This window comes from Poecilia reticulata, chromosome 3 (assembly GCF_904066995.2).
Source record: "Poecilia reticulata chromosome 3, P_reticulata-male-v2, whole genome shotgun sequence".
Lineage (NCBI taxonomy): Eukaryota > Metazoa > Chordata > Actinopteri > Cyprinodontiformes > Poeciliidae > Poecilia > Poecilia reticulata.
In genome coordinates, this window is record NC_088832.1 from 7017930 (window position 1) to 7037824 (window position 19895).

At 39.0% G+C, this 19895-nt stretch overlaps 1 protein-coding gene and 1 long non-coding RNA gene across 7 annotated transcripts in view; one reads left to right on the forward strand and one right to left on the reverse strand.

Moving 5' to 3' along the window:
- The window catches only part of kif13ba (kinesin family member 13Ba), a 50029-nt gene extending 39686 nt beyond the window's left edge, over positions 1-10343 (reverse strand). For 3 of the 6 annotated variants that reach the window (XM_081604998.1, XM_008404836.3, XM_017304031.2), the window contains exons 1-4: positions 10037-10342; positions 9383-9572; positions 8812-9152; positions 1861-1954 (exon numbers count right to left, since the gene is read on the reverse strand). In XM_081604998.1, the coding sequence (XP_081461124.1) occupies positions 1861-1954; positions 8812-8881 (164 nt within the window). In that variant the 5' untranslated portion in view covers positions 8882-9152; positions 9383-9572; positions 10037-10342. Of the gene's footprint in view, positions 1-1860; positions 1955-8811; positions 9153-9382; positions 9573-10029 lie in introns of all 6 variants that reach the window. The other 3 variants (XM_017304030.2, XM_008404835.3, XM_081604997.1) reach the window with 3 other exon arrangements.
- Positions 7226-7786, forward strand: LOC103462193 (uncharacterized). The gene is made up of 3 exons (XR_014086840.1): positions 7226-7331; positions 7415-7597; positions 7682-7786. It is a non-coding gene; the product is annotated as an uncharacterized LOC103462193 (long non-coding RNA).
- Positions 10344-19895: the final 9552 nt, after the last annotated feature.

Consider the following 19895-nt stretch of genomic DNA (forward strand, 5'->3'; position numbering starts at 1 on the left):
GATGTGAATTTGAGTGGATTTTACCACAAGACACAGGAAGAAGATCTGTTAAGATGGGAAGGAAGGGAAGGCTCACCTTCTAAGATTTTCTCCAGTCCAGGCTAAGCATTGTTTCTTTATTAGGTTTCTTTAATGTTTGTCTTTTCCAAGACATCATAGTTGCTGTTTATGTTTATATGATAATGTCTACCAATAACACATAATTGCCTAGTGATATTTTCAAATTTCCTGTCAACCTGAAACATTTTTTAACTCAAAAACACAGCAGGCCACTGGATGACAGCCCTAGCGCCCCAACCACCGGGTTTAGCATGTTTTCTGGGGGAAATCCTGATGTTTCCCCCAGATACACACAGCCAAAATGACAATATTCATCTATTAAATGAATAAAACTTCAGACATAAATCCAATAGAGGAGATCCACCATGCCCCCGCATTAGTAATGATTCATACTGTGATAAAGATGTCATTTGTAACGAGTCCACATCCTTTCTCGTTAGGGGAAGACAAGGGATGATTGCAGTTTATTTCTGTAAACGGTCTTTAAAAAGCCTGACCTTCCAGTTCTGGCAACAAAGTTTCTAAGTTGGAAACGGTGGAGTGACTTTTGTCAACCGCACACTTGCGGACGTGACCTAGTGGGCGTCAGTCAGCCCTCTCTCACTATAGAGCATAAGACTGATTTTCAGACTTCTGCAAAGAAAGATATGATCAGTGATAAAATTGGTAATTTCAGCCTGAACTCCTAAAATGAAGAAAATGGGGGCCGATTCATCGGCTGATCAGTGCATTCCTCTTCCTTAGAAGCATTCATAATGTATTCTGCATTTGCATCTGACACTCTTTGGTGGTGGGGTAATTTACTGAGTCTAGATCCAACTGCTTATTGACATGCAAAGAGGAAACTAATGACAAAATATTAGTCAACAAATACTGCATTCTAAACAGCAATTTGCGATATTTTGTGCATACCCATCTGATAGTCTATTTGGGATACATTGTTCAGTTCTAATGAAAGCCACATGTTTGATTTGAACTTTGAAAGAACTTTTGAAAACACTTACCTCCCACTTTACAATTATTTATTACTTTGAGTTGGTCTATCACATAAAATATTATCAAAATACATTGAAGTTTAGGACTGTAATGGGAGAAAATGTGAAAAGTTGAAGGCAGTGGATATTTTGAAGACATATTCCTGTAAGGAATATTTTTGCACTACGTATGCCATTTGCTGTGCCTACTAAGCAATCTTGGACTACATTAGTGAATTGTGTTTAAATCAAAACTTCCACTGTAAAGGCTATGAGTGAAAGTCTTCCCTTAGTTTGATTATTTATGTTAAACACAGAATACAACTTTCCTTCGTTGCTTAGCAGAGCAAACATGCCCTCAGCTACACATGCGCTCACTCCCTCAAATGCTGTTTGACGAGGCAGAACTGATGTAGAAAAACTTTACTCCATCCGTATCTTATTTACATATACAAAATGCGGGAACAAACACCGAGGCAAAACTTTTCACTACAAAGTATTGCATTTTAAAGATAAAAATCATATGGAAGGAAAAGTTGACTGTTTAGTTCAAAGTCTGCTTCCTTTGTTGTGATTTTTAACCGACTAAAGGGAAATACTGCATTACTTTTCTGTTACTATAAAAGGGATTCTGTTGAGGATGGCTGTGCTTTAATAATTTCACTGCCTAGGAATGATTTATTTTTCCTTAACTGCGGCATTTAATGCTGTACGGGATGTTTGTCTCAGAGAAATGGCACGATGTTTTGGCCAAGTCAAGTGCACATGAGATAAATAAATCTGTGATGTGGAAATAAGAGCTTAGTCATGCAAATAACATGCTTACCGAGAGTCTGCTTTTCCTAAGTTGGCTCCAGCAGGATGGAGGATTGTCTGGTTCTTCGCCATTTCCACGACACATTTTGTGTTTAGCTCCTTTTCTGTTTAACAGAAAACAACAATTGTCTTACTACAACAACTCGAAGCACTTAATTATGTTCAGCAACAAACAAACCTGCCGATTTGTTTGGCAGGTTTAGATGATTTAAAACTATCATCTAAACTACCTTTTAGTTGATAGTTCTGTGATAAACAAGACAAACTGAACCATACTTAATTACCTCTAAAGTGATCTATTTTAACTCAACACATCAGTTGCTACTGACCAAAAGCACCTTCTCGGAGTCGGTGCTTTTTATTCCAGGTTGAATTATTAGCTCTGTCTTTTCAAACATCAATCGGATATTTTAAGGTACGCAGCACGAGTTCAACAGCATCGTAATGGTTTTTCTCTTGAGCATCACGTTTAAACAAAGGAGCAGGCAGGGAAATGGAATCTTAAAGTGACCTTTTACCTTGGACCAGGCAATGTGGCTAATCAATAAAACAGGACACGTCGAGTCATGATGCAACACTTGACGTTCTGAGGGCCAATTAAACTCTCCCCAGTCACCGTTGGGACTGGTCCTTGAACTTCAGGTCCAAACAAAACAATGTTCAATGTAAAAAAATTAAACATTCATATTGACATTTTGGCAGCAAATCCCATATGTGTCATATAGCTCCTACTTTAGAAATAAGTTTAGATAAATCCAACACAGAGGGAAAGTTTACCAGGAGAGTTTATTTCTGTTAAAAAGTCTATTCATTTTTCTCAAACACTTCGCTATTTATTTTTAAGATTATGAACCAGGACATTTTCCTGAAAAAAAGGTATAGATTGAAATTTTTTTTATTTTTATGGGAAGTTTTGCCAGGATTTAAAGGGAATGAGAGCCCTTTCCCACAGTCGTTTCTGAGTATAGCTGAAAAATATCAATACTCTCCCTCACGGATACTAATAGTCTTTATGACTGCATTACATTAAATTTACATTACATTTAATTTATAAAAATTGGAATTTCTAAATTTCCTTCATTAAATTTGTCAGTATTCCACACAAACCTCTCAAGGGATGTAGCACCACCGGGTTCTGTGCTTGGATCACTGTAGATCAATGAACCAAAAAAGACAACTACAACTCAATTTTTATATTTGTTACTTGTGAGTTTTAGCCCCTTTGAGATTATAGTTATGTGATAAACAAGACAAACTGAACCATATTTAATTACCTCTAAAGTGATCTATTTTAACTCATCAGTTGCTACTGACCAAAAAAAAAACTACAAAAGGGGCACTACCACCATCAGAAAACATTTTTAAAAGACTAATGAAACAAAATGGTAAATGTTAGAACTTGAGTTAACAAAGACAGGTTATGTGTGGCTTCCCCTCTTTTCTCTGGGTGAGGATATCCTCCTCCTGCACCCGCCCACAAAGAGTTAAGAGGTCAGCGGGAAACCTGCTTCCCAACAGCAAACAAGTGTTTTGCTGGGACAATCAGAAATGTTATCCTACAACAGGAGACAACGTTCATTGTCCCCAGGTTATCATGTTGATGCAGTAACCAAGATGCACTAAACCTTCCTTACAAATGAAATTAACTTAGTACTAAATATATCAAACCAGGCTATTCAAAATGTCACAATTTCTGCTGTGCAACCAATTAAATTAAATCTCAGTGTGACACAGGTTTTTTTTTTCTATTTGCTAACATGTTGAAATAACACCATCTCCATTTTGCCAAGAGCTTAAACATAGAACTGGTAGATTATTTTAAGAATGTAATGAATGTTAATGGATTGGAACAATTTTATTCACTATAGTGGAGTTGTAATGTGCGAGCATGCAAGGACGGCAAACATCAGCAAACGAGTTAGTACAGGAAACTGTCAGTGGTTTCAATTCCTTTCTTCAACAAGTACTGCTTATATTGTTACACAAGTGTAGTATACTAATACAATGGCTCCTGTTGCTTTTATGACAGAGCCGTGACGACTTTATAGAGTGTGGATTTATATTTGCGGTATAATGGAATAGTCACTGAAGATGGCAGCTGCTCCCCACATGTTAAAAAAGTAAAATGTCTGAAAAAGTAACACACTCCAGGATGGGAGCATTTTAAAAACACTTCTTGTTCTTTAGTTTCAATACCTAAGCTATCACATGTAAATAACTACAGCAAATACATCTTGCAGTAGTTGCTGCTCAAGTTGACAAGTGATGTTTGTAGCCCACATTTTACCAAAATAATGTCATTATGCTCCAAGACACCGATCTGCTATTAGACACTGCACGAGATTACCTAGAAATCTAGGGGGAAAAGTTATACAAAAGAAAAGTTATGGAATTGATGTTTGTCCTTCTATATAAGGTGATGATGTAGTAGCCTTATGTAGGTTCACAAAATATTAGCTAGCAGTGAAAAGCGATGAGTGTTGGACAGGGAAACCACCAGTTACTCTGGTTTAGAAAAACAAAACACTATATTTGGACTTTTGAAATCTTAATTTCTGAAAGCTCTGTAGAACTTGTAACAACTAATCAGAACAAAATAAAACAAGACAGAAAAACAGATGTTTTCATTCAGTTTTGAGCCTCTGTCTTCTCTGCCTACATTACCCATGTCATAGCTGCTGTACTGACAGCTCTTCCCGCTCAGCCAAGGGGAAAGTGTGATACAGTATGGTTCAGAGGATAAATGCACTCATTGCTTGCTGCCTTTGGCTGCTCCATAACCCATCCCCATTTTCCATTTAGCCCTTCCATGGGCTACCTAGCAAGCTGAGGTTTGGCACAACAACCCTAACTCCAGCCAGGACGTCCGCTGGCTGCGGTGCCGCCGTTGCTACGCCCGAGGTGCACTGTTCTTCGAAGGCCAACGCCATGGGAACGTGGAGCATTACACAACATTAGCAAATACACATTTGGACTCACTCCCTTCCTGCCTTTGTCCGGCTGGGCAGCTAAGCCCATGTCTCCTCCTCAACCTGGGATTACACAGGGACAGTGGCCTCCAGGTTGTGGTTGCATGCTCACAGGTCTGAACTAGGGGAAAATGCAAATACAGAAAATGCCATCCTCCTCCCTCCCGACTACTTTGAATGCATCTGGAAAGATTGTGTCTGAGATGTGGGATCCTGAATAAACATAGCTTGTACAACGCGAAGAGAAGGAACTTTTCTCAAGTTTTATTATTCTGCTGCTGAGAAATGTGCAACAATACGTCTATTCTACAACAGTAACACGCAGACAGAAGCGCTATTCACAAAGAAACCACCAGGAAGGCACTACTGGAAACATGGCAGTGCCTTGCCTGCCTTCAGCCTTTCCATGCCTACTTCCTATTAAAACCCATACTGGTGCATTTTTCCCCCTATACAGGAAGAAGTGATGAGTAATGGATGACTTTGCCTTGCCAGCTTGAAGTCTGCTACCTAGTTCTACTTGAAGAAGAAAACAAAAGAATTTGTTTTGACTGATGAATGGAAACAAGCAGCCAGTTTGCACTGGTGTCTTTCAGGTCAGTGAGCAGGCTGAAGAGGCAGAAGTGAGCGAGGCCATAACCAGGACCTGGTTAGACAGAACTACTCAAGAGATACGAGGTTCTGACAGGAAATACCCACGGCCATCCATCCAAATGTACCTGAAGTGAAGAAAGTCTGCCAGAGGTGACACACAGTGCATAATCTTGCAGAGATTTCCACTAAGGGTGTGCCAAAAAACACAAATATACTGCGGTTCAGAACAGCTTTAAAATGTCCCAAAATTGATTTGGAAAAAATTAAATAAAACCAGTCCGCTGTCTATAGCCCTCCATTTTGTAACTACGCTAGATGTTCTGACGTTGCCACGCAGACTGTAATGGAACACAGAAAGCACCAAAACAAGAAGGAAACTTGTTTTGGCCCAATATTTGTTGAAGGCAAAAATATGGACTCATCTAGTTTTTTTTAACTAGATCTGTCCGAGAAAACAGATTTCGACATGAACTTCAACCAGGTGCAAGGTTCACAAAATGAAGATTGAGCCTTTAGGAACGCTACAGCTGAGCCAAGGTATCCCATACCGTCCTGTAGAGAGCTGTATGATTGGATAGAAGTTTTGACTAGGCTGTCTCAATAAATCAATTAATCTCATGATAAAAGGAGCTCAATAATTTACATTTGAATCATTTACTGTTTCTCCCTCTTTCTACCAAGACCTGGATGACAAAACTCTTCAGTCTGGTCCATTTGTCTCAACTAAGCCATGTTTTGAAGGACAATTTTGTTAAAGACTTCCGTAGCCCTTTTATTTGTTGTTTTATTTATTTATTTTGTACATTTAAAATGTCTTCCACTTCTAGATGTTCGTTAGAAATTAAAGTTTATTGATCTTTGAGGAACTGTTTTTGCATCATTATGCCATTACCATTATACTACTTGAAAACAGTCTCAAAACAACATTATTATTTATCACAATAACTTAACGTGACAGGCCTATTTGCTGTGTTTTATGCAGAAAATGCAGCAACATTGATAGTTCTCTTCAACTAGTCCGCTTTTTATATCCGCAGGTGACATAAATACGGAATATTTATCCAACAGGGTGAAATTTTTTTTTTTTTAAATTCCGATTTTTTAAGATTGTGAAATGGCTCAAAACTCCTGGATGGAGACGGCAATCCTCCTGGATGCATGCAACGACCTGCAGAAGAGGCCGGCTGCAGAAAGTGCAGCGCCGTCTCCGCGATTGCCTTATAAAAACAAAACGAAGGATGTAGGGAAGGAGTAATTCCGCCCAAGCATGGATTAATTTAATGTCTATTTGTCATTCTGCTGCACCAAGCAGACTGGAACAGAACCTGGGGATCATTTGCACAACAACAGATTAAAGCAGAAATCATTATAAATAATTATTTTGATTTGAAAAATTTATTTTGAATTGAATCTCGAGTAAAACAGTAAACTCTCAATTTCTGTTCTAGTATCCAAACATTGGTGCAGATGGTGAACGAGAACAGAGTGGTAGCTCCACTGTCTTGGTCTTGTGACTGACGGCTCCAGCTCCAAGTAGGGGAACACACTGGGGAGATACATGCGATTCAAGCTGCCAGTTATCGGTCAACTTCTCTGCCTTCCCACCTCCTCTTTTCACTGGACACATGGTATCCCACGGCACAAACCCCGACTTGGCAAGCAACCAGGAAATGTCATCTGTGCCTTCCTTTTCTGCTTTGGAAATCTGCTATGTAATTGCGTGAACTGGCGGAGCGTGAACGAAGACTTGCGCGACACTGTGCCTTTGTTATCTGGGCTTTTCTGAAATTAGACACAAGGATGTAACAACATGTAGCAGCTCTGGGAAGCTCAGTGGCGTTTGTGAGTGTAAACGAAAGCCGTCTGTTAAGCGGACATCGCAGTGTAACTCCAGAGATGCTCTCCGACCAATCTGGAGGTAGGAAGCTTGTCAGATTGAGTGAACGTTAAGCCGGAATACCTCCTATTAAAAACTACTGACTCTGCTGTTGCCTTCGGCAGAAGATAAATTAAATTCAGACGCTATTGGCATCTCGATCAAGCAGCAAAACAGACAAAGCGTTCAGTCTCCTCAGCGGCGGATCTCACACAGCCGCTTGGCTTTAAATCTAGACGGGTGGCAGGCTTCCATAAGAGAAGCCCTGTGGCAGCGCTGTATAAACATATGCCATCCAGACCAGCCAGGTTACAGCCCTTCTTTTTTTTATACATCTACAGAAGCTCATTTCACTAATGGCTAGTGATTTCTGACCTCTATCTCATTTCCAGGAAATTAAAAACAGGGAGACACGCCGGTCTTCTGTGGACAAAGTATCAGGAAGGAAGATGCCGTCTTATAGTGGTGAAGCTGAGTCAGGGCCTTTATGAACCTGACAGGCAAAGGAACTTAAAAAGCCAGAGGCAGAGAAAAGCCTGGAATTCAACATGGACAAAACGAAGGAGGTGATTATCAACCTCCTTCTGGGGTCAAAATAACAACATCCGCAAGATGGAACAGAGAAACAGGATCATATTTAATACCTCAGAGTTCAAACCGCTGATGAACTAGGGGTGCACCTATGACAGATTCCTGGCCAATTACCGATCTTTTAAAATGCCTAACCTGCCGATTCCGATTTTGGCCAATACCTATTTTTTGTTTGTTTGTTTTTTTTGTCTGAAATGTTACTAAATATAGCAAGAAAGTCGCTGAGCTGGCAACAGTGGGGTGACTATTGTTAACTGCAAACGTCCATGACCTGGTGGGCCAGTCTGTCAGTCAACCCTCTCTCACGGGAGAGCAAAAGAGGACAGCAGCTGATTTTAAGACCTTTGCACAGGTGGATGAGATCTGTTTCACATTCAAGTATCAGACAATCACCAATCTCTCCATAATAAGGAAAATGGGGAATGTTTATCGGTGCACCCCTAACAAGAACAAAACCACTTTTTGCTCACATTCTCACAACTTTCTACAGAGTTGTGTTTTACTTTTGTTTGTGGACAAACTGGGTCTCAAATGGTAGTACAGCTACCCTGGAGAGGAGAGTGATGGGAGAAGAGAAGGTAATTTTAGTGTCCCTACATTTTGTCAAGGATCTACTTCAGAAACATTTTCTGACTCCTTTTGCGTGCCATGAACTTTCTGACCCGTCAGGCAAACGGTACCGAAGCATTAAAACCAGAACCACCAGATGGTACAAGTCCATGTTATTACTTTTTAGCTGTCTTGATCAGTGTTTTATTTTTTTTTAAAGTAATGATAATGCTGAATCTTTTAGTTAGCAATTAGAATACATTAACGTGACACTAAATCGATTTGATATGCAAACCTGCATTAGGATCGCTGCAATGCATGAGCAATTTGATGATTTACAAAGGGAATACTGATCAACCTAAACACAATAAAACCCTCTCACCTCTCCTGTTCATGGGCCGGACCCGCACAGCCACCTTGACATTGGAGTTATCCAGACTGGGCTCACCCATGCTGACTTTTTTTTTTTTTTTTTTACTCCAAGTATGTCCAAAATAAATTAACTCCTCAGCTGGACAATCATCTGAAAAGGCTGAAAATGTTGCGCTAGCCGGGGTGTCGACCAGCTAGCCCCTCACTGTTTTGCTCCATAGAGTAGACATGTCCTCGGGTTAAAAAAAAAAAAAAAGGCTGAGTAGATTCCCACAGGAAATCAGCCTCCTCTCCTTATTTTCTTCTTCTGATCATATTTCAGGTTGACTTAAATCCACACGCGCATGGGAGCTGGAAGAAAAAAATGACACACGGGTTAGGGAAGGAGTCAATGCAGCCGATGTTTGTGAATGAGAGGGAAATATATTAGCTATTTGTGAGGGGGGAAAACGGGGCTAGCCAGCTAATTTGCCCAGGCAAACACTGGAGAAGCAGCGGAAGGAAGGGAACAAGTTCCTGGCCTATTCTCTCATCTGACAACATAACACCGCTGAACAGCAGCCAGCCACCGAGCTACATACCCGAGCGGAAATATCCCGGAGTTGACAGGGCCAAACTGCGAAGACAGTGAGAGATCAGCAGAGAAGAGCCCAGCCGATGATCTACAGCTTCCCCAGCGGACCCGCTCCCTCTCTGTCGAGCTCCAAACTCCCAGCAGCATCCGCCCTTCGTGCTGACAGCCTGCCCTTCAAAATAAAAGCTCAATCACGTCTGTCAAAACGACAAGAATTGCGTTTAGGAGCCACACAACTACATACAGGCAACTTTTCAAAAGCAGAACAACTATTAACCTACCCCTGTCTGTATAGTTTTATAGCTTATACAACATGTTTGCACTTAAAAAGAAAAGAGGCAACTTTCACTCGGGTTGGCTAAATTACTGGATTAAGTTAAACTAATGACAAGTTTTGGACTAGTTTTGGTTAGTGACCTATGAAAGACGATTAACTTTAGGTTTTTAACCTTCCTAGTGCAAAGTTTTGATTTTGTTACGCTTTTCACTAGCCGTTTCCACCCGGAACATTTGCCTACAAGCCCCCCCCTGCCTGGAACCGTTACTTACAAATGAGTGAATGACAACAGGAACACTCTTACCAACGAAGAATAATGAAAAGTAAAATATTTTTTCTTAAATTGTTTTAGGTAAAAAGACAGGAGAAGACATAACTCTTTACCAAATGTGCTCGCGAGGCCGGCTGGTCAGTCACGCGACACTTCCGTTGTCCAAACACGAAACACTTTGCTGCTAACGCTTCCCCAAAACTTTCAAAATAAAACTCAGTAAAGCAACATCTGTTAAATTGGAGGGTATCAAAGTTCCCAACCAGTTTTCAAAGTCTCCAAATATTTTTAGTATCCAGATGTTTAGTAGCACACCAGGCTTTGGACAATTATAACAAAGTCTAGCTGTGTTTTGTTTAAAAATAAAAAAAAACGTAAAAATTGCCAGTTGTGGAGGCCCTAACCTCCAAATCCAATATTGCTTTCTGGTAAATAAAACAGCAAAGACATTCATCTTAAAAAAAAAATAAATAAATCTTGAACTCTACACCAAACTCCAGTAGAATCAGATAATTTTTTTATTGTGTTATACGTCGTTTTATTATCACAGCTGAGATAAACTGCTTTGGTTTCATTCGTAATCAACTTAAGAGTTGGTGTTAAAAGGTCGCTTGCACCACCCAGCACCTACAGCTACTCCTATAAGAACATTTAAATTCCAATTCACCATGTTTAAATATGATAACCTTCCTGACGTTTGAAGGGATTCATAGACCAATGACACTCTCACTATGTCTTTATTTTGAACAAGAATAATAAATATGCTCATCAATGAAAAGGGTAGTCAACTTCTAATTTTTTGAAGACCTCAAGAGTGAGCAGTTTGCGACACCTGCTGGGCAAAAACTGAACTGGCATTGCAAAGCAGTCAAGAGTTCCGCCTTTTAAATAATTATGTGGTTTCAAGAAGCGGTTATAAATAGCTGCTGATTTATTCACAATGCAGTACATTTCAAAAACGAGGAACCCAAATGTTCTGATAATTACCTTAGATTTGCCACGAGGGGAAAAAAACATCTTCCACCCCGAGAATTAAAAATATCTCAATAAGCATCAGATATTAAAGGCTAAATGAAAATCTCAAAATATGTTTAATGTCCAGACGTGTTTCATAAATCCTAATTTAATGATATGTTAGGGATTTTAAGCGTAGTTTTCAAAGCACATTTTGAAATAGGCCGAGGGCCGCAAGAGGGCGCTCTTCGTTAAGTAGAAGCAAAACGACAGTGGAGGTTGTACTTGAACACACACAAGTACTGAAGCTGTTACATTTTTGTGAATGAAGTTGAATAATGAAACATTTCTACTGACATGCTAAGATACTGCATACATGTTTACACTGCAGAAGAAAAAATAAAAATAAGACATACAAATAAGCAAAACTTTTGCAAAACCCAGCATGGCATCCTTAGGTGGTTCCTACAAAAAGTGTACATCTTCTCTCCAAGGACCTCTTGATAACTTGGGATCGGCTCAAAATGCAGGTAAGGTTTTAAGAACAAATTCTTACTTACAATAATAACCTGGCTCAATAGACCAGCCAGTTGGTCGTGTGTTGAGGTACGCTTCAGCAGCAGCAGGCCAGGCTCCCCTACAGAACCCAACGAATTAGATTAACGTTCGGTCTAATTTGCTCAGCTATAAAATCTCTTGGCGATATCACGGTGCAAAAACATTTAAGAAAACATACAATTTCTGAGGCTCTTGCTTCTGCGTCTAATCTGATTTGTGAGAAACAACTAGTCCAGACAGGCCTGATGCACAGCAGAGAAAGAAGGGGGGCAAACCTGCACATTATATTTTAAAAATGACATAAATACACATGTATATTAGAATATTAAACTTTTCTTCTGTGTGTACTTATTCTTTAGTAAGAGATAATAAAAAAATTTAATATGTTCTATTCTTTATTTTAGTCATAATGAAATTTATTAATCTACATATACTTTTTTCACCTTGTCATTTCCTGTTCTAATGATTTGGACCTGTCAGGCATCTGTAAATGTCTTTTTTTCTCTCTCTCTCTCTCTAAAACGCCCTTGTTGTATAAGCTGACTCCATAATTTATCACCTGCTTCAGACTTTTGTTTCTCTGAGGAAATTTTAGCTGAGGAACATGATTTCTTTTTAATCCAAATTTTCAAACATTGCGAATCTTAAAGGCTTGACTTGTTCCAATTAACTTTGCCCTCACCGTCTTTCAGTCGTCCATGCAGAAATTGCGTGACATACAAGAACAGTTGATGAGTTGAAGACTAATCTTTACACCAAGTTATATATAGAATCCCATTTGCTATTTCGAGTCAGCGTTTGTTTTTCTCAATGATATTTCTGCGTGTGGCCTAATGAGTTTCCTTTTCAACTCTCTGCGTCCAATGCTCGTCTTTTCACTCTGCAGAGGCCACTCTTCATGACGTGTGTAGATACGTAGGAGCCGAGCGCAAGGGGATGTCAAATGATTACTGGAACATGCCGCTGCTGTCGTGAGTTGGGGGAATCTGGAAAAAGCCAATAGAAACTGGAAAAGTGAGGCTGGGCAGCTTCAAGAGAGAGACAAGAGATGTTAAATGTGAGGAGAAGTTATAACAATATACGTTTATATATTAGAGGCCCGTTGATTCTGATTCAAGTTGGTTATTTGAAGCAAAGAGGCACAAAAGATGCTGTAGTTAAGTTTTCCCAAGAGGATTTCCAGTAAAAAGGGGACAGAGGTTTTAAGATTGCAAACAACTCCCAAACTGTTTGACATTGTTCACTTTGAATCAGAATCGTTCAGTCAGGTAGATGACAAATTAGCCGCTTGTTGTCTGATTCACACAGATCCAGAAAGTGGAAATACGTCAAATAAGAGGTCAGAAAAATATAAGAAAAGACATTGGCCAAAATCCTGTTTTTAGTTGCTATAAATACAAAAATAATAATTTTCTAGGCCAAGAAGCTACACTACAAAATCACAAAACCTTAAGTTTTTTTTTGGTCTAATTTCTAGTGCAAATATCGTAGACAAAACCATCTTACAAGGAGCTTTTCAGCAAGATATTAGACCTTGTATTAAGTAGATAATTTATTAAAATTGATTAGAAAGACAGCAGTATTTCTATTGGCTGAGTATTTGACTTATAACATGGGAAAATGTCTTGCTGTAAGTGAAATAATCAGTTAGTGGAACTAGAACATTTGTTTGGTTTCAAGTGTACTAAGATATTTGCACTGGAAACTAGGCTAAAAATATTTGGCACAATTTTGTGTTTTTGCAGTGCATAAAAACCGTCAACCTCCAAAATTTCTTTTTATTGGAGATTTTTTTAACAAGGCAAAAGTGCAAAGCCATAAATGTGTCTTGATCCACAATAATTTACATATTGATATCCTGCAAATCTCTGTTTTATTATTTTAAGTATTGCACATTATGTTTTGAGCACTTAAAAAAACACAACATTTGCTCTATTATTTTTTTAATTTTCTAAAATTTTTCATATTGTTTTGGACTCTGATCACTTTTGGCTTGTAACACAAAGAGTTTGGGCACCACTGCCCTATGGTAAAAGGCACACCAACAGGAGCCCCAGAACTGCTTCAGATATAAATTTAAAAGAGGTTCTGTTGCATGACCTTTAAGAGGTCATTCATCCTGGAAAATTCCCCAGTGACGCTGAATTAAAACAATTCCACATATAAAAGTGGGCTCAATTTCCTCCACAAGGATGTAAAAGACTCATAATCAGTTATCTCAAATGTCATGTGGCAGTTGTTGCCTCCAAGGCTGACACAACCAGTTATTAGGTTAAGAATGCAACTGCCTTTTTTTTTTTTTTTTTAATTTGAAGTACTTCTGGTCTTTATTTAGAGTAATGACGCAGGAAATGAGAAGAAACAAGAAGGGAAAACATGCAGGAATGGTCCCAAAGTCACAGCAAATTAAAATCTTACGTGTTTTTGGTCTAGTTTCTTGTGCAAATATCTTAGGACACTTGAAATAAGACAAAACTAACTCATAAGTAACTTTTCAGCGAGATATAAGAGCTTGTTTTGAGTCAATAATTCCTTAATATCCATGAAAAAGGGCTAGCTCCACTGGCAGATTCTTTTACTTATTACAAGACATATTTCCTATGAAAATAATCTGCCAGTTGAACTAATACTTTTTAATCAATATTAAGGAATTATTGACTTTAAAAAGTTATAATATCTTGCTGAAAAGTTACTTATAAATCAATTTTGTGTTCTTCAAATGATATTTAAACTAGACCAAAAATACTTCATAAGATTTTGTGTTTTTGCAGTGAAGTCAAAGCCCAGAAGGCTGATACCTGCTGATGCCATTTCACATACAGACTCAGGTTGGTTTGCTCGACTTATTTACCTCACTGAATTAAATTATCATTTGAAAACTTTTGCATTTTGGCATCATTCAAGTTGTATTTGACGTTAGATCTCCTTAGACAATCTGATAACTAGACGTGTGACGTAAAAAGTAGCAAGAGATGAAATCTGTGAAGGCACCAGTCCGTTTTTCCCAGCACTGTAGATTGGTTTCGATTTATGACCGGGGCTGGAGGAACTGAGGTTATGGATATAACCGCAATGGTTAGCGTGGGCTTGTGAATGCATTACGTCAGTGATCAATCACTGAAGAAACTAGCTTGTGTGAGTGTGTGTGTGTGTGTGTGTGTGTGCGTGTTTGCGTGTGTGTGCGTGTGTGTGTGTGTGTGTGTGTGTGTGTGTCTGCGTGCACATGGGTGTGGTGATGAGTGTGATAAGGGGCGAGGGGAAGGTCTGACTCTTTATCTAATGCTTTGTTAAGATGACACGATAACAGTAATTGTTCCGGCCACTAATCGGACTTGTGCAGGAGATGGTGAAAGTGTTTTATGTGTGTGTACGTGCGTGTTTGCGTGTGTGTGTGTGTGTGTGTGTGTGTGTGTGTGTGTGTGTGTGTGTGTGTGTGTGTGTGTGTGTGTGTGTGTGTGTGCATGTGTGCGTGTGTGTGTGTGTGCGTGTGTGTGTGTGTGTGGGTGTTTGTTTGTAATACCTTGTGGGGACGATTTTTCCTGACACATACTACGTTGTGGGGACCCACTGCTCCTTGTGGGGACTGAAGCCTGGTCCCCACAAGGGGTCAGGGGCTAGATATAGGACTAAGGTGTGAATTGAGTTTGGTTAAGGGTAAGGGTTAGGCTGTAGAAATGAATGGAAGTCAGTGGAAAGTCCCCACAAAGATAGCCATGCAAACATGTGTGTGTGTGTGGTAATGATTTGCTAAAAATGGGCTCTTGGTGATCCTTCCAGTTCAATTTGCCCGTGCTTTTATTTAAACACTGCAAAACACAAAATATCACCAAGTACTTTTGATGTTGTTTCTAGTGCAACCATCTTAGACAAAACTCACTTAGAAGTAACTTTTCATCCACACCAACCTTGTATTGGTTATTTATTTTTTTGTTTGCTCTTCAATGTGTTTGTATGCATCTGTGTGTGTTTCAGAGTTGGCTTGGCCATTGTAAACGCTGTAATATGTTGAGGAATGCGGCCAGTTGTTGTAAAGTTCTTACTCTGCTGATAATGGACCTTACCAAGCTCCGCACAGAAACGCCCCTCGAAAGTCTCATGTGACTGCATGTCTCACAAACAAAGCCTCGCGGTGCTTAGTTTCTATGTGTAATTTCATTTCGACTGACTCTCTGCAGAGTATTTCTGAGTCGATTAGTGTAGCATTTCTACCAGATTTTCAAAAAATATCAGCCACGACAATGGACAGGGGAACTAACAAGTTCATGCCATCTTTTTTGGACAACATCAAGGTGTTTGAGCCATGCAATGCCTCCAAGATTGTGCGCGTCACAGCTAAATGCTACCGGTCGATGAGGAACACAGCAGATCTTCAGACCCTCAGCATAAATATAGCCGTGGACAAGATCACTGATGGCTATTTTTCTTGCAAGGCTGGGTAAGTTGGGCATTCATGGTTTTGAGGGTGATTTCTGTTGGCAAATGTTCGTATGTGCCTAGGCCTGATACACGGTACTTGGAAGCTAACGCAATTAGCGTGGCTAACACGATTACAGTTTAGTAAAAAGCCTTTTCAGGTAAAATAAAATCTTTAATGTATGTCAGATACGGTACACATTGCATATTGATCTGTTCAGCTAACGTAAGACTGTAACAGACAGGCTTCAAGGTGTAGAAGTTGTATCGGTACTGCCATTATGCTGTACTTGGCTAAAAGGTTTTCATAATGGATGTGTTTATTATTGACTTTCTTTTTTTCATTCACTAAACACAAAGAAAGCAAAGCAATAATACTTACACCAGCAAATACTCCTTTGTTCTTATTGATCCTACGATGGTTGAGCTGCAAATGCGGTCATGCACAAGCTTTGATCCAAGCCAGGCATTCCGTTTCAGATTTTAGAAATCTGTGAATTTTAGTTCCACAAATACGATCAGAATACCTGACATCGCCTGTACAGATACCCCACTGACGGTGGAGAACCATTCTTTTTCGAGTCCTGACACAAAAACTTTCTGCCAGTCTGCTAGTCCACAATGTACATTAGCATGTGTTTACTTCTGTAGCTTGTGTTTGTGAGACGGTCATGCACGTGATAGCTGCGCTGTGACGTAAAATGGGCATTAGCCAATGAAACGTGGCCCCTGTGGTAAGGTCCATGGGCCGCGTTTCATTGGCTAATGCCCATTTTACTTCACAGCACAGCTATCACGTGCGTTACCGTCTCACAAACGCAAGCTAATGTCATTGTGGACTAGCAGACCGACAGAAAGTTTTTGCATCAGGACTCGAAAAAGAATGGTTCTCCACTGTCAGTGGGGTATCTGTACAGGCGATGTCAGATCCTGACAGATGCCTGATCGTGTTTGTGGAACTAAAATTCACAGATTTCCAAAATCTGAAACGGAATGTCTTGCTTGGATTAAAGCTTGTGCACAACCGCATTCTTATTGATCCAACCGCATTCTTATTGATCCAACCGTCGTAGGATCAATAAGAACAAAGGAGTGTCTGCTGGTGTAAGTATTATTGCTTTGCTTTCTTTGTGTTTAGTGAATGAAAAAATAAAGCCATAATCAACACATCCATTATGAAAACCTTTTAGCCAAGTACAGCATAATGGCAGTGCCGATACAACTTCTACACTGTGAAGCCTGTCTGATACAGCCTTATGTTAGCTCAACAGATCAATATGCAATGTGTACCGTATCTGAAATGCGTTAAAGATTTTATTTTACCTGAAAAGGCTTTTTACTAAACTGTAATCGTGTTAGCTACGCTAGCACCGAGTACCGTGTATCAGGCCTAGGCACACTCGAACCCTCAAAACCATGAATGTCCGACTTACCCAGCCTTGCAAGAACAATAGGCATCAGCGATCTTGTCCACAGCTATATTTATGCTTAGGGTGTGAGGATCTGCTGTTTTTCTCATCGACCGGTATTTAGCTGCAACGCGCACAATGTTGGAGGCATCGCGTGGCTAAAACACCTTGATGTTGTCCAAAAAGGATGACATGAACTTGTTGGTTCCCCTGTCCATTATCGTGGCTGATATTTTGTGAAAATCTGGCAGAAATGCTAAACTAATCGACTCAGAAATACTCTGCAGAGAGTCAGTCGAAATGAAAAATGCCATGTTCACACATAGAGGCTAAGCACTGCGAGGCTCTGCTTGTGAGACATGTAGTCAAGTGGGACTTTCGAGGGGCGTTTCTGGGCCGAGCTTGGTAAGGTCCATAAAACTCGAAAAGTGCTCCTTTTTTCCTCCTCCTAGCTTCGGCTAGCTGTTTAGCTTAGGAGTTACTCTATGGTTTTTATCTACATTCCTATTCCAGAGCACCCCCTGCCTGTAGATTCTTTAATAACGACCATCATTACAAATGTGTTACTAAAAAAAAAGAGGAAATACACAAGGAAAGTGGAATGCAGTGATTCTGACAAACAGTAAGTTTCCTTTTTCTCTCAATAAATAGATTTTAAAAATAGTAGAAGAAATAGAAGCTTGTTTTAAGTCAATATTTTTTTAATATCAATGAAAAAGCATTTGTTCCACTGGCAGATTATTTCACTTATAACTAGTAATTTTTCATCAGTATTAAAGAATTACTGACTTAAAACAAGCTCCTACTTCTTGCTGAAAAGTTACTTGTCAGTTTTGTTTTATTTCAAGTGTACTAAGATATTTGCACTAGAAACTGGACTAAAAATACTTTTTTGTGTTTTTAGTGAACAAGAGCCAATCCATAAGCTTTCATTGGAAGTTAAAAATCTTGCAATCTTAGTTTTTATTCATGCCATCACTCCTGATGCAATGAAAAAAAGCAATTTTTGGTTGTTTTTTTGCATCGTTATTTTATTTTGTCTGAATGTCTTGACATTTTTTCCGTACTTATCTAACAAGAACATATTTGTTTTTTCCCCCCTCAGTGCAGGGAGAAGTAATTTAATGTATTAAATGGTGGACACTAACCCAGTCTTTTTCTTATTTGCAGCTCACCGACAGCAGTCAGCAGTCAGAACAGGTTACTGGAGCCAGCTGGTGATTGGAGTGCTGCTCGGCCAAATTCCCCCAACACCCCAGTGGGGCGGGAGTCCAGAGGGAGAGAAAACCTCATCGAGTGATGCCCCTCCATCAGCGCAGGGTCCTGCACACACCAAACCTGCACACTTTAAGTACTTTTTGATAAGGATGTCTCATAAGGAAGGAAAACTACTTACACTCTTTACCCTGAGGTAATCACCTCTCTCTCTATCTCTCTCTGTACCTTCACTCAAGCAAGACTCCAAGAAAAAAGCAAGTGAGTTGAAGATTCTAGCAGTTAGAATCTAGCTGCTTCTCTGATCGCCTCCTTTTTTAGAGGTTTCATTAGTCATAGTTACTTGAAAAGCCTACACCTAGGTTAGTGCTTTCAAATGCAAAACAGAAATATTTTGACACTTTGTGTATCTAAGATAGATACATTTATTTTCTGCCAATCAGTATGTGTGTGATCTTCTAGTTGTGCATGTTACTGTTTTGATAACTGATTGCAAAGTTTTTTTGATTGTGGAATCCCAAAAAACCAAATAGATAAAATATTTGTTTCAGTGTCCAACATCTTAATTTTTTAACTTAACCACAAAGTAACCCAATTATTTTGTAGAATGAATAAAATAATCTCTTATTTCTCGAACCATTTAATTTAGTAACAACTGAAAGTCTTACAGTGTGTCTACCAGCTTTGCACATCTATATATTGAAGTACTGCCTATTATTTGTTACAAAACAACTCAAGCAGATTGGATTGAGAATGTACATGAACAAAAATGTTTAATTATTGCTATAGATTCTTCTATAGAAATAATTCTAGACTTTAACTAGGCCTTTCTGACACATGGGTTAAGCTTTGAACTCAACCATTGTAGTGTAGCTCTGGCCCTATGCTTAATATGCTAAAAAAAAAACAGGTGATTCAACTTTTTTTTTAATTAGTTAATGTGTCACAAGTAATAAAATCAAGTTATTGATGTAAACATAGTAAGTTTATTAGGTTGTCAAGTTAAACGAATGTAAAATTTGACTAATTTAATTTGATTACGTATAACAAATTAACTCTTTTTTTATTATTCAAGTTGGAGCGCCTTTCTCTCACACTCTCAAAAAAAAAATTTTATTTCACCCCAAGCGAAAAAAAAACACACCCTAATTTGCACAGCTAATTTTATTAGTTTTGCTCAGGTTATAATTCTGATTTGATTTCAAATCAACTTTGATTTCTTATGGATTTCTTTCTGCCATTCTTCAATAAAAACGCAGATTAACAGAGATAATAGTTTTCCAGTCAACAAGTCTTACAGCAACTCTTTTAGAGTTAGAGTTTTTTTCATGACCTAACTTTAAACTTATAACATCAATGATTAGCAAAGCCTTTTGTAATTGGCGACAAGTTATTTGACTTGAAAGGACTGTGCGTAATTTCG